The sequence below is a fragment of the Quercus lobata genome, chromosome 4, assembly GCF_001633185.2.
Source record: "Quercus lobata isolate SW786 chromosome 4, ValleyOak3.0 Primary Assembly, whole genome shotgun sequence".
Taxonomy (NCBI): domain Eukaryota; kingdom Viridiplantae; phylum Streptophyta; class Magnoliopsida; order Fagales; family Fagaceae; genus Quercus; species Quercus lobata.
The window spans coordinates 62,113,469-62,129,017 of NC_044907.1; the positions used below are offsets into that span (position 1 = coordinate 62,113,469).

At 36.4% G+C, this 15,549-nt stretch overlaps 1 protein-coding gene across 5 annotated transcripts; it reads left to right on the forward strand.

Moving 5' to 3' along the window:
- The first annotated feature begins 3,388 nt into the window (after positions 1-3,388).
- LOC115984339 (protein FAR-RED IMPAIRED RESPONSE 1) lies at positions 3,389-15,074 on the forward strand. 5 transcript variants are annotated; one of them, XM_031107342.1, is made up of 9 exons: positions 3,389-3,762; positions 5,644-5,700; positions 10,681-13,020; positions 13,144-13,200; positions 13,518-13,586; positions 13,690-13,752; positions 13,919-13,987; positions 14,090-14,137; positions 14,222-15,074. In XM_031107342.1, exons 3-9 carry the CDS (start codon positions 10,912-10,914, stop codon positions 14,282-14,284), a joined length of 2,478 nt encoding a protein of 825 aa, XP_030963202.1. In that variant the 5' UTR covers positions 3,389-3,762; positions 5,644-5,700; positions 10,681-10,911; the 3' UTR covers positions 14,285-15,074. The 5 variants fall into 5 exon arrangements, with proteins under 5 accessions (XP_030963202.1, XP_030963201.1, XP_030963205.1 ...); XM_031107343.1 differs by lacking the exons at positions 3,389-3,762; positions 5,644-5,700 and adding exons at positions 5,772-6,483; positions 6,701-6,844; XM_031107341.1 differs by lacking the exon at positions 5,644-5,700.
- The last annotated feature ends 475 nt before the right edge of the window (positions 15,075-15,549 follow it).

Below are 15,549 nucleotides of genomic sequence, written 5' to 3' on the forward strand. Positions count from 1 at the left end.
GCTTTGTCTCCAATAGGAAGACAAGTTTGGGATTCCAGCGCTTCACGTAGTCACGGAGCGCAAAAACTGTCCAGGGGTTCCCAATTCCCCGGTGGTTCCAACATAGTGAATTCATGGCTTCCGACGGTGCTGCTTTGCAGTCATTGCCGATCCATCTTGAGAGCTGTTTGCATTTAAGAGGGGTGTGTCACTGATTTTCTTATGGGGCTTTTCTTCATCTTCGTCGGATAAAACAAGCTTGCTTGGTCTTTTAGATCCTGTGAGCCCACTAAGGTTTTAAGCGTAAGTGTTGGGATTTGGGGCTTGCTGCCTTTGGGCTTTGGCTATTTTTTCAAATTCCCTTTACTTGGGCCTCATGGGGTGCATGGTGACTTGCTAGTGTGGTGGGCCTCTTTGAGGAGTTTTAAAGGACTTGAGACTTCTTGGGTTTTGGGTGGGGAGGGTCTTAAAAGGCCCACAGTGGAGGAGTCATCCCCTATTTCCTTTCCCGTTTCTAGGCTTTTTTGAAATTCAAATTGAGATTTCCTAGATTGAGGCACAGGGTTCAAGGGACTTACCTTTTCGTTTCTCAGCTAATTGTTTGCAGTGAGATGATTTGACGTGACAGAGTTTCCTGGTGTCATGTTGTTGTTGGGCAGCGTGTAGCTTCTTGGAGCGATTGGGAGTTCAGCTTGTTCCGTCTCCATGTTCGTGGAGTTAGAAGCTGCCTGAGCTAAAGTGTGCCTATCTTCTGAACTGTCTTCCTTTCTTCCCTCAAATCTGCCACTAAAAGTGACTTTTGATTTTTCCAAATTGAGTTTAGTGGAACCATTTGCCCATAGCCAGTCCCCATATTGCTTAGTGTTGCCTGAGTCACTTGGTGGCACCTAACAGTGTTTCTCATCATGTCCAAGAAGACCACAGTGGAAGCAAAAGTTGGGCAATCTTTCATATTTGAAAGAAACCCAAAATTTTTCACCCTCTGTATTGACTATGTTACCACCCCTTCGAAGTGGTTTGTCAATGGGTAGATCCACACGAATTCTAATAAACTTAGCTTGCTCCAAAAGCCAGGATCGCTTGTTTGACTCAATATATCTACCCAACTTGTTGCCCAGTTCTCTTCCCACTTCCTCTGACATGCAATCAAAGGGAAGACCCCAGACTTGGACCCAAAATGGAGAATGGGTGAAGGTTATGGTGGCCATAAACAACCCTTTTCTCCATCTAGTTAGAAGTAAGAGATTGTTGTCAAAGTTCCAAGGGCCATTCCTTTCAACCCACTCCATTTGGTACATTGAGTTAAATTTGAACTGTAGGATGTTCTGCCCAACTTCCACGATTCGTAGATCAGAACCCATTTTCCAGGCTGACCATAGCGTGCTTTTCAAGGTTCGTAGGTTTTGGTGTCGTTCAGCTAGTAGCCAACAAATAAACTTAACGCACATTCCTCAAGCAGGTCTGATCTGTTGATGGTTGAGATGGTGATGTCTTCTTCTTCATCCTTGGTGAGTTTGAGATGTTGGATGCTGTCTAGAACTGCTTGATCCATGACTGTGAAGAGGTTTTGTAAGCTTTTGGGTTACCAAGACCTAGGTGGATCCCATGAAGGGAGAGAGCACTCGTGCTGTAGCGAGAGAGAAGGGCTTCTACAAGGGAGAGAGAATCTTGTTTCTTTTTTGTTTGGTCCATAGTTTATAGTATTAGCATTGGACTGACCAAATGGCTAATTCACCTAGAATATGCCTAACAAGCCCATAAAATAACCCACGTTGGATTAGCAACCCAATTAGCCAAAGAGCATTTTAGTTTCAATGGTTTTTTAAAGATAGACAACATTGGAGCTTAGGCATTTTAATATTATATATATATATATATATATATATATTTATATATATAAAATCGAGCTCCCCATCCTGCTCTCTTTTCTTCCTTATTCTCATTCTTCCCAAAATTGCTTTCCCTCTCAGTGAACTCTCTTTTCTCCACAATACAAAGGTAAATATGGTGAAAGTCACAAGAGAGACTTCATAAATAGTTTTAGGGTGCCCAGGGTTGAGTGGAGTCAAGTTAAGGCTTAACTTGTCACTTGACATAAACACATTGAGTGGGAGAGGATGAAACCTGCTATCAACCATTCAAATGTCCCTAAGTGGCGACCAATGATGGGGCGAAGGGGGAGGGGTCTCCAAATCTCCACTTGATTAAGTATAAATTTTTAGATTTTTGATCTCTATCAAATCTAGATAGAGATCTTTAGATTCCGACTACCTTTCTCGGATCTATAACCCCTTTGATGCCTTTATCAAACAATTTGGATGTGTCAAATTTTTATATGGATAACTCGACACTCAACCTAAATGTATCATAATTCAAAGAGTTCCACTCGTCCCTAACTATTACTGACATTGTCGGATTGGCCAAATCAAGTAGATGGGTCGAATTTCACGGGTGGCTGGACAGTCCCAAAAATAGTTTTAAAGGAATGTCATTATTTTACAAAATCAGTATGCTTTGTTTGTTTCAATGGAAAACAATGTGTAAAGATAGTTTTCCATATTTTTAGTGTTTGGTAGCATCATAAAAAATGAAGTAAAGAAAAACTATTTTTAGTCAACATAAAAATTTGACTTATTTTTAGAGATTGTTTTTCACTAATTTTTTTTTTTTGAAAACAATTCTATTTCAAAGCAAATTAAATAAGGGAAGTTTGGAGATTTTCAACTCATTTAAAGTTGCTACCAAATATAGGAAAATGAGATAATTTTATAGAAAATACTTTTTAAAAAATGATCCATTTTCTAGAAAATATCGTTACTAAAACAAACAAAACTAAGTGTGTGTTTGGCAAAAATTAAAAGGCTAGTTTGTTTTACTATTCGGCTTATTTTTGCTACTATTTATGAGTTTCACTGCATTTTTTGGTATTATTCATGGGTCCCACTGTACTATTTCAGCTAACTTTTACATTTATTTACAGTACTTTCAGAAAAAAGTTTTCAGTTTCAGCAAAATAAGCGGATCCCAAACAGACCCTAAGTGTGCGTTTGGCTCCAACTTATTTTATTATTCAGTTTATTTTTGTTACTATTCATGAGCTTTACTGCACTTTTTAGTACTATTTATGGGTTTTACTGTACTATTTTAACTAATTTTTACTTTTATTTACAGTACTTTCAGTAAAATATTTTCAATTTTAGCAAAATAAGTAGATTCCAGACAAACCCTAAGTGTAATAAATTAGCCCAAATTTTATCAATAACCAATACAATATGTTTTAAAAAAAAAGTTATTAAAAGTTACATACAAGCACGCGCCACGCATGTGTGAGAAAGCACGGTACACGCACGCACGCGTGAGCAATGACGAAGTGTATTTTGTCTCCCTATAAAACCAAAACGAGGAATGCATAGGTTGTTTACCAAATAAAGAAACCGACACATCCCTTTGGTCTCTTCCATGGCCGACGCGCCGAGATTGCAGAACAAAATAGGTTAGTCCCAGAAAAAAAAAAAGCCTCTTTTAAACCCAAAAGCGAGTGACACAAAACGAGCGAGTGAACGTTAATTTATTAATAATTATAGTCCCTCGCTTCGCTTCTCTTCTCTTCTATTCTCTCTCAGTCTCAGTCTCAGCAGCTACATCTACATCTTCGATCTCTCGCGAGTGAGATTTACTCCCAAAAAACCTAAAACTCACATTTTTCCCATTTTCCGAAACGCTCTTCCCCCACTCGCGCTTACAGCTTACAACCCCCACTCGCTCTCGCCCTGTTTTTTTGAGGTTTGAACTTTAAATTCTCTTTTGCCTCCTTTTTATATTTTTGCTGTTACTGTCATTTTTGTTTCTGTTTCTGTTTGATAATATTACCATGATGATGACACCCCTTTTTTTTTTTGGTTAAATTATATTGTGTTTGGTTGCTGAGAAAGTGTGGGAAAAGAAAGAAAGTGGGTAATTCAATTTTTTTTTTTTTTTTAAATAATTTTTTGTTATTATCTGAACCTGAGAGAGGTGGAAGCAACCACCTCCACCAGTGGAGAGCTATTGAAAGCTTTGGTTTTAATGGGTTTTGGGTGGTATTTAATTTTGTGAAGCATTCATTGGTTTTGTTGGGAAACAAGCAGAGGGTTTAGAAGTTCTATCTATTTGCTTGTTGATTTTTAGTTGGAAGTCCAATAAGAAATTTATCACTTAAAAATTAGATTGGCAATGCAAAAATTACTATGCAATGACTACGTTATTAATGTTATAGCTCTGAGATCTTAGTTCCTACATTTCCTAACTATATGAACAATTTGAACCGGTCCATTGTGCTGGGGGATACCATGTAGGCATTTGTACAACTCCAACATTACTTTGTAAGAAGCATTGTCTTTGGCGGTCTTAGAGAAACAACCTAGTCATCATCTGTTGGGGATTTGGCTTCTAAGAAGCATGGACACTTTCTTGAAAATTTAAGACACGTTAATAAATTAATGAATTAATATCTTTTGGTCTTGTAACTCCCTAACTCTTCATTGGCAAGATATTGTCCTCTTTGGGAGTGATACGAGTCTCTCTCTCAAGGTTTAAAAGGTCTCTTGCTAATTAGAGTCCAAGGCCCTCCATATAAGGCTTAGGACACTCCCTACCTAAGCAATGTGGGACTTAGTCAAGATTTGGTTCTCTCTCACCTCACCCTACTTAAGAGGCCTTTTAAAACCTTGAGGGAGAGACTTGTGTCACTCCCAAAGAGGACAGTATCTTGCCAATGAAGAGTTGGGGCGTTACATGTCTAACATGGACAAACCAAGGGTTTTGAGTGTCTGCTTCTTAGTTTGGTTTTAAGCCCAATCAAATAGAGTTCAAGTGATAAATTCTTTCACAAAGAAGGAATAAAGGTTTTCTTCTCTGTGTGCGCGCGTTGTTCTCTGATCATAAATTTAGAATATTTCCTATTATATTTTTACCATATTGGACTATGTGCAAAAATATGTGAGATTGATTGTATATGGTATTTTCCCTGAATAATTTGTTTGGGATTCATAGCTGACCCCTTAGTTTTGGGACAGCCTTCATTGTTGTTCTTGATGATGATGATGTATATATGGTATATTTTGATGAATATCATCTTATCAAAAAAAAAAAAAAAAAATTGTTTTTGATGAATACCATATGCAATACGGCATTGCATATAATTTATCTGTTTATGAGGTTGTTTAGTTTAGTAAGTGCAGTTTTAGCTTATATAATAATTTCTTATGTGGTATAAATCTTTATTAAGAGGATGATTGTGGTGCACTGGTGTTGCATTTGTAAAACAATCTGGTGTCTTGGACCTCTTGGTTGATGATGGTCTTCTATTTCACTGTCCAATAACAGCAAATATTTGGTCATATTACTTGGTATGTTTGGGTTCATTATGTGATTCTGGAAAGGACAGTTTAGTTTTCATAGTAGTGGTGAAATTTGGAATGCTATTCCACATTCTCTTGTGAGGTCTATTTGGAGAGAACAGATTAGTTGGACATTTGATAGTATCAAACATTCTCTAGTATCCCTTAAGTCTTCTTTCTTGATATTATTGCTTAACTAGATGTCGGCTTAGGCAGTATCCCTTTTTTGTTCTACTCTTGTCTTTATTAATTGGATTACATAAAATTTTGATTATTATTTTTTCAGGGACTCTTTCGTACATCCTGTGTGCTTTGAGCCTTTGATATCTCTCTTTTTGATAAAGTATGTACTTTTTTCTGAATCTGATAAAGCATTTAGTTATCATAAAAAAAACCCTTTTAATTGAACCAGTTTGTTTTTTTAACATATCTAGTAAGACAGGAGTTAGGAATTACCAAGAGTCTTGTAGCTCAATTGACACCTTTTAGTGTTTCCAATGGAGATGTCTAGGGTTCAAATTCCCCCTCCCCCAAATATTGAATTATCCATAAAAAAAGAAAAGAAAAGAAAAAGATGGGGGGTTAGGAAGTGTGATTGGTGATTGGTGATTGAAATGGTGGGTAAATTATCGAAGGGTATAGAAGCAAATTTTGAAGGCAGCACTTGGTTGATCAGCCATGAAGAAGCCCTAAGCATGGGGTTGGGCAATTCTTCAAATGGACACAGTTGTTGGCCTTAGGATTCACTTTTTGCACTTCTTTGTTTTTAGATTGCAGTAAGGCTATGCTTAGGTAATCTTAGCATAGAGATCCTAGTCTTCTATATCACGATATGATCAGCCATTGGTGACCTCAACAGCCACATAGGATGGGACATCAATTCAGCCGTATAATAACACAGATATTTGAGTGCGGCATGAATGTGCTAAAGGACTACCAACAAGCACAGGATTCAGGACTGTATGACAATCACTGCTCATGAAGAACCAGCACCTGGCAGCTAGAATTGGATGACGTGTTAATGGCTTTACTTGGAGGAAAGTCAGTTTTGCAAGATGTGATATGCAAAAAGCATACCCATCAGTTATTGGTTCTCATTGCAAACAATTGTAACAACAAAACCATGGTAGTATACCTCACTTGTATTCATACATATTTTTCTCATAAATGAAAATTTATATATTTTTACTTAAAAAAAGGTGAGCCTTATAAAAATATGCAGTCAGCTGAATTGTAAAAGGAAAAGACCGAATAAAAAAAGGAAAAAAAAAAAAAAAAAAAAAAAAAAACCCTTCTAATCAATCTTTGAAGTACCGTGAACTGAAGTGGTAAAAATTCTGCAGTGTGGGGCAGTTAGCTTCTGATCAGCAGGGGCAGTGGAGAAGGAGGAGGAGGTGAGTCTAGAGGAAAAAAAAAAGAAAAAATGAAGAACTTCAGGAATAGGGAGAGACAGAATTTTGGAAAATATAGAAATAAATGAGGTGAAGGTAGGTAGAAATTAATCATATTGATGACGTGTCAAGTAGTGTCTTATTTACCGTTAGATCTCATTCAAATCTACAGTTTAAAAAGGGTGAACTCTTGTGATGTTACACTAGGTGTAACTTGAATTCATCTTTTATACACATATACATTGATAAAAATGGAAAAACTTGTTCTAGATTAATTTGAGTACTTTGGAGTCATGTAATTCGAAGGAAAAAGAGTATGATAGTGAATGGAAGGTATAGATGTTCAGTTGTTTAAACATGATATGCATGTTTATGACCATGTGTCAATGCCATATATCACAGATAAGCTTTATGGACCATGAGTTGAACTAATTTATCATGTTACATGCACTAAGGCATGCATTTTCTCATTTCATTTTGATTTTGTTTCTAATCCCATATATATACACTTTTAGATTATTTTTGTGTCATTGTGTTTTGGATGATATTGACTCTTTTCAGTTTTCAGCTATAAGATTTTTTTTTTTTTTTGGGAGGGAATCTTTATGTATGGCAATCTTTGTCAAACTAAGAGTTTGAGTGGGAGTTCAAAGCTTCAAACCATTGTTCATGTTCAGAAGCCTAGTTTATCTTGGTTAAATGATAATTTTGGTCACTATCATAAATATAGATCCTGAAATTAATTGTGTGCATGAATAAAAATTTACATAAGGAATTTATGTTTAAATTAAATTTCAAATTATGTTTTAGAAGAACCATTTCCATGTAATGTTGGAGGCAGATTCTATCTCATTGGGTAAAGGACACTTTAAAATGTTTGCCTTGTGCTTTGACCTCTTCATTGACCTAAATAACAACATTAGTGCCCTTAGGGTGGGCATCCTATTCTTCTGGCTTGCTAATGGTTTTCTAAAAATGAATGACAATTGGGTTTGACAAGCATGCGGGGTTTGTCTATAAACCCTGGAATAAAAATATCTACTGATGGGTCTAGTTTTGCATTTGGCTTTAAGGCCGCAGAATTGCCATCACAAATTTCGTCCTGTTTCTTTAGTGCTCTATTCAATAAAATTATAGTTTATATTGCTACAAAAACCACTACAAACTTCTATGAAGCATAATAGATGGTGAGTGTCACTTTATATAGGTGCAGTGGCAGTGCTCCTGAAGAAGCTTGGGATTGTAACATTGGATTAGATGTTAAGGCCATATTGTTAATATTCCTTGAGTTACTATTGTAATTCTTTCAATTGAATATGGCCTTTAATTTTAAGCTTTGGAGCCTTTTCTTGACAAGTCTTACAATTTCCTGTTTTGGATTTTACAACCACTGATTGGAATCTTGATTTCAATTCTGTATATGCACCTGAAGTCCTATTTTGAATAGAATATAAATGATTTTCAGGAAAGTTTATCAGTTAAAATGGTGCACTACAGTTTTCTCTTTTGTTTTTGACCACCTTTTTAAAAAATAAAAAATAAAACGAAAAGGTGGAAAGATGTACAAGGGAGGCGTAGGTTTTAGAAAACAAAGAATTGATAAGGAAAAGAATGGTTAAAAAAAAGGAATTATTGATTGGATCATGACTCAAATTTAGATTTGATATGGATAAAAGACCTTCCTATGTTATATTGTGATCATTAGGAAATCATTCTCATGTTTATATGGTAATGTTCATAAAAAAAAATGTTTATATGGTAATGAGGAAAAGAAAATATCAAATCTGAAACTAAGTGGTGGGGGTGGGATGTTGTTTAGAGGAATCCAACCTTGGAGGTTTTACCAGAGTTATTTCATAATATTAATTTGGAGATAATCAAGTGAAGTATTTAGTTCACTGCTCAAGTTTTGGAGACTCTGGATTTTTATATCAACTGGACAAACCATCTTAACCAATATTCTTAAGAGCATCAGAAGTACCAATTAGGTTGATGTGTCTAAGGACATTACATGCTTTAAGCGTGGACATGTTTATTATTTGCCACTTTATCTGATATTATAAAAATGCTACTTCTACCCAAATAAAGAATATAAATAGACCGACTTTGCTTAGAAGTACGTTATCTAGCCTACCTACTTACTATTATTTTTTTTTCTCTTTTCACCATTCCTACACGTGGCTAACAAAATTGAGAGGCTACAAAGGGATTTTTTGTGGGGTGATTCTAAGACACATTGGTTGGATGGGATAAGGTGTGTATGCGTATTGCCAATGGCGGTTTAGGATTAGGAAACTGACCACTTTCAATAAAGCTCTACTAGGAAAGTGGCTTTGGTGATTTGGGGTCAAGGAGACTTGGCTTTGGAGGAGGGTGGTAGCTTTGAAATTTGGGGAAGAATTGGGGGGGGGGGAGGTGTGGACCTCCAAGTTGGGAAGGGGTGTTCATGGTTGTGGTTTGTGGAGAAGTATTCGGATGGGTTGGGAAGTTTTTAGCAAAAACATCCAGTTTAAGGTTGGGGTGGGGAATAGATTGAAATTTTGGACAAATTGGTGGTGTGGGGATCTTTTGCTCCATTTGGCTTTTCTGTTCTTGTACAATTTTGCTGCTAACAGAGTGGCTTCTGTAGACTCATCTTTGATACGCCCAGGAGCGAGGGATAGGAGAACTTGGGATGGTCGTTTTATTCGGGGTCCTAGTGATTGGGAGGCAGATGTGGTGAATGATTTCCTCTTGATTCTTGGCATCCAATTTACCTTTAGTGATGGATGGTGATTGTATGAGATGGAAGTTAACGAAGAACGGGGATTTTCATATCCGTTTGTTTTATCATAAGTTACATGGTTCTTCCTCCGTTTTTTTCTCATGGAAAGGTATTTGGAAGGTTAATGCACCTTGGCGTGTCTCTTTCTTTGTTTGGACAGCCACATGGGATAGGATTCTCATGGGAGATTACTTGTAGGTTAGGGGTTTTGATTTCGTTGACTAGTGCATTATGTGTCATTGTTGTGGAGAGACCGTGGATCATTTGTTATTACATTGTGGAAAGGCTTATCGGCTGTGGGGCTTTGTCTTTAGAACTTTTGGGATTTTGTGGGTTCCCTCCCATTCAGTGATAGGTTTTCTATTTAGTAGGTGGAATTGGTTAGGGAAGCATTCATCTCACATTTGGAATTTAGTTCTGTTGTGTTTGATGTGGTGTATTTTGAGGGAACGTAGTCGGCTGACTTTTGAGGACATGGATAGATCGGATGACCAGTTGCTTGCTCTCTTTTTAGGATCCCTTTTTGATTGGTCTAAGGCTTGGGGATTCACATCTAGTGATTCTCTTTCTTTGTTCCTTAGCTCTCTTTTTCTTTGTAATTAGTGCTTCTTTTTTGTTTTTTCTTTTCTCTATTTTTTTTGTATTGTTTGATATGCTTTGTGCTACTTTGCATTAAGTAGTGTTTTGAATATATATTTCATACTTTTCAAAAAAATAAAAAAAAAGGAAAAAAGAAAGAAAGAAAGAATATAAATAGTATGGTGGTAGTGTAGTTTGAACTGACATCTTGACTTAATAATGATGTTTACTTGTTTAAAATTACTCTTGAGGTAGCCGATTTTTAATACTTCTCATATGGATATATATATATATATATATATGAGTAACTATTTCCAATTAGGTTTAAGGTGAAGGTAATTTTCAACATAAAATTCAACTTGGAAGTGCTCTTGAAAATCCCTTAAAATGATTGTGTATCTCTTTTTGGTGGGGTAGCCTAATTTTTTTCAAGGGCTTGGTTATTAAAGACATTTAGAATTTTTTGAGGAGAAGGTCCAAAGATGTTTTGACAATTTTGTTTGTGTGCATTGTTTTCTAAATTTCTATGATTAGTTCTTTCTTTCTTCTTCTTCTTTGTTTTTGAATTATTTTCTTTGTGCATCTTCAGGTCTAAAATTGGAAAGATTGGATGTTAGGGAAAAGGTTATTTTTAGCTTGCTGCTTGATTTTGGTTTCTGGGGGGCAAAGGTAGCCTGAATCAAACTAGAGGTCTTAATGAGATGAAGACCAGAAAAGTTGAAAGCTCCAAAACCCCCTTTTCCCTCTTCATGGAAACAAATGATAAATTACCTTTTGCTGAACAATAAGGACTACCAGGATTCAAAGTGCAGTTGATACTATGGTGGACTGTCAAGACAATGTGCTTAGTGCCAGAGTGAATGAAAACATAGGTGATTTTGTGGATGAAGTGCATAACAGAGATGTTGGGGTTAGTTCTCCTAAAAGGGATGTTACAATGTTTGAAGGGGATACAGATTTTGAGCCACGCAATGGCATTGAATTTGAATCACATGAGGCAGCATACTCATTCTATCAAGAATATGCCAAATCTATGGGATTCACCACTTCAATTAAAAACAGTCGTCGCTCAAAGAAATCAAAAGAATTTATTGATGCTAAATTTGCATGTTCCAGATACGGAGTCACTCCAGAATCAGATAGTGGGAGTAGTCGGCGACCAAGCGTGAAAAAGACAGACTGCAAAGCCAGCATGCATGTGAAGAGAAAGGCAGATGGGAAGTGGATTATTCATGAATTCATAAAAGAGCATAATCATGAACTTTTACCTGCTTTAGCATATCATTTTCGGATTCACAGAAATGTAAAGTTAGCTGAAAAGAATAATATTGACATTTTGCATGCTGTTAGTGAACGGACAAGAAAGATGTATGTTGAAATGTCTAGACAATCTGGTGGATATCAAAATCTTGGGTTTCTTCAGGGTGACATAAATTATCAGTTTGATAAAGGCCGTTACTTGACTTTGGATGAAGGAGATGCCCAAGTTATGCTTGAGTACTTTAAGCGTATCCAAAAGGAGAATCCAAACTTCTTTTATGCGATGGATTTGAATGAAGAGCAGCGTTTGAGAAATCTGTTTTGGGTTGATGCCAAAAGTAGGCATGATTACATCAGTTTTAGTGATGTTGTTTCTTTTGATACCTCCTATCTCAAAAGCAACGATAAATTGCCATTTGCTCCTTTTGTTGGGGTGAACCATCACTTCCAGTCCATGTTGTTTGGATGTGCGTTGGTTGCAGATGAGACTAGATCAACATTTGTTTGGTTAATGAAGACGTGGCTTAGAGCAATGGGTGGGCAAGCTCCCAAAGTGATAATCACTGATCAAGACAAAGCCTTGAAGGCAGCCATTGAGGAAGTCTTCCCAAATACACGCCATTTCTTTTCTCTTTGGAATATATTGGAAAAGATCCCTGAAACTCTAGCTAATGTGATAAAACAGCATGAGAATTTTTTGCCAAAGTTTAACAAGTGCATTCTCAAGTCATGGACAGATGAACAGTTTGACATGAGGTGGTGGAAAATAGTTACTAGATTTGAACTTCAAGATGATGAATGGATACAGTCATTGTATGAAGATCGAAAAAAGTGGGTGCCTATTTATATGGGGGATTCTTTTTTAGCTGGAATGTCTACACCTCAGCGTTCCGAAAGTATGAATGCTTTCTTTGACAAGTACATTCATAAGAAAATTACTCTCAAAGAGCTTGTGAAACAATACGGGACAATCCTACAAAATAGGTATGAAGAGGAAGCCATAGCAGATTTTGATACATGGCACAAACAGCCTGCATTAAAATCTCCTTCTCCTTGGGAAAAACAATTGTCAACAGTTTACACTCATGCAATTTTTAAGAAATTCCAAGTTGAGGTTTTGGGCGTAGTTGGCTGCCATCCTAAAAAAGAAAGTGAAGATGGAACAACTACTACTTTTAGGGTTCAAGATTGTGAGAAGGATGAATATTTTATGGTATTGTGGAATGAAACAAGGTCAGAGGTTTCTTGTTTCTGTCGTTTGTTTGAATACAAAGGTTTCCTTTGTAGACATTCGATGATTGTTCTCCAAATTTGTGGTCTTTCAAGCATTCCACCCCATTATATTTTGAAGAGGTGGACAAAAGATGCAAAGAGCAGGGAAACAGTGGTTGAAGGAACAGAAAGGATACAGACTAGGGTGCAGCGTTACAATGATTTATGTAAAAGAGCCATTGAATTGAGTGAAGAGGGATCATTATCTGAAGAGAGCTATAGTATTTCTTTTCGGGCACTAGTAGAAGCTCTGAAGAATTGTGTGAATGTGAATAACATTACCATTAGTGCTGCAGAATCTAGTGGCAATGCTCTTGCTCTTCGTGAAGAAGAGGAGAGTCGAGGAAGCTTAGTAGCTAAAACAAGTAAGAAGAAAAGTACATATAAGAAAAGAAAGGTTAGTTCTGATGTTGATGGTTCATGTGCTTATATTTTTTATTTCTTGTAATGTTTCTATTACTAAATGTATTTTTCAAAAAAGAAAAAAGATTTGAATAATGCCTCTATATTCTAATTCTAGGTACCGGCAGAGCCAGATGTTCTACTTGTTGAGCCACAAGACAGCTTACAACAGATGGTTTGTCTAATCTTCATTCTGGTTATGATCTAATTACAATGCTTAAATGGAATGTTTTAGGATCATGATAAAAATGATATTACAAATAAAATCAAATTTGACCCATTCTATATCAGGAACACCTAGTGCCGCAAATTTATTCAAATTCTAAATATAAAATTTCAAATCTTGTTGGAAATGGGGCTAAATAAATAGTTGTGATTGAAAAGAAGTGAAAGAGTTTGTGCATTTTTTTGGTTGCTCGGGACAATAGAAGTTCTGCATCCTACCTGCACTGATTTAATTGATCAATTTCTCTTGGGCATTCATTCTTGTAGGATAATCTAAGCTCAGATGGGATGTCCCTTACTGGATATTATGGTGCCCAACAGAACGTGCAAGGACTGGTACATATTATTATTACCTTGGGCTATTTTACATAATCCAGGGTTTTGCAGTTATTGTAAAAAATGTACTGATGTTAATTATGATATTTGTACATGGTCGCAGTTGAACTTAATGGAGCCACCTCATGATGGGTACTATGTAAATCAACATAGCATCCAGGGGCTGGTAAGTCATGATAAATTTAATACCCTGATATATATATATATATTTTCAATAAAGGTCATTATTAAAGATATGCTTACCTAAAGTAACCATTGTATGTGTTTTTTTTTTATTATTATTTTTTTTTTAAATATATATGTTTTTAATATTATGATTTATATGCTTGTAGGGTCAATTGAATTCAATAGCACCTAGCCATGATGGTTTTTTTGGGACTCAACAAAGCATTCATGGGCTGGTATAGTATTTATAATCACATGAAAAATTTGTAGAGAAATATGGTTAATGAAAATGTCATTCATGTGATGAAACTTCCTCAATTATGCTTTCATTCAATTAGGGGCAGTTGGATTTTCGACCACCAGCAAATTTCAGTTATAGCCTTCAGGTTAGTTTGCAATATGGGGCAGTTATATTGATTGAACTGTACTTTTTCAGACATGGTTTTACTAATTTGTGTTTCTAACACTAGTTGCAGGATGAGCCCCATTTAAGAACTACACAGTTGCACGGCAGTGCTTCGAGGCATGCATGAGGAAGAAACATCTTCCATGTTGGCTGCAGTGATAGTTGCCTCATGGAGGTGGCTAAATCCATACCCAATGTTATGTTGGGTAATTGGAATGGTAAATCCATGAAGTGGTTCCAGATCCTTCACCACTTTAGTTTCCTGTTCGGATAAAAAAGAAGCCAAATGCATTAACAATTGAAGGTAAAAGATTTCCTGTATATTTACGGGGGGAAGTTACTTTGCGGAATTCAAGCTGTGGTTATATTTATTCCCCAGAAATGACATAAGAAAGGAAAGACAAAATAATCCTATTTTATGCCCCATAGCTTAGCTGTGCTGAAATCACAATTCACAACTTGAGGGCAGGACCAGATTACTCCTGCTGCAGGAGTAATCTAGATCAATTTAGTGGATCCATCTCTTAAGGAACAGAATGCTTGTAAGCCATTAGAAGAATAAAATTAATGCTTTTCGTGGAGAAACATACTTCTAATGGCTGAGATGCAAAGGATGTCTTTGCCTGGGTGCCAATTTAAAGAAAATACTTTGCCTTGTTCTTGTGCATTGTAGAATTACTGCAAACGGCTCTTTGTAAATGCTCCATGTATCATTATGTTTGAAATTGATTTAGTTCTGTGGATTAGATCTGCTTCTGCCCCTGTCAATCTTCACTGGATTGTATCGGCAATCTGTTCTGTAAGATGTGTATGTTCATGCAGGAAGTGGCAAAATGGACATGTTTTTGTTCATGAAGTTCCTCAGTTTCCCCTAGTGGAAATCAGTTATTAAAAGCGGGTTACGATGTTTTGTATAATCCTTTTTCTGATTAGTATCTTTCTCATTTTTTAAGGTTTGAAATTTTAGTTAGTAATGGGTTTTTTTGTCCACAATACTAACGGATGGATCAAAAAACATTTTGTTTGAGCACTTGTAGGCTTGTAGCACTGAAGGATACACTAGCAGTAGGTGGATCAAAGGCAGAATTTAATTTGAGCATCAGAATCAAACTTTCTAGGAGCAACCAGACATTTATATTTGGTCTGTAATCATGTTGGTTTCTACAGTGTTGATGGTCGAGGGTAAATATTAGGGAATAGGAGTGTATTAAATACTCAGTGACATGGGTAGTAGGGCTTCTTAACCATGAACCCAAATCCAAGATCGGAAGCAAAATTTAATGTTGCATTCATAGGGCATCATGCAACTGGTGTCATTTAGATTCGTATGTTACAAGGACCACTTCCATTCGATGGTATCCTCTCTCTCTCTCTCTCTCTCTCTCTGTGAAG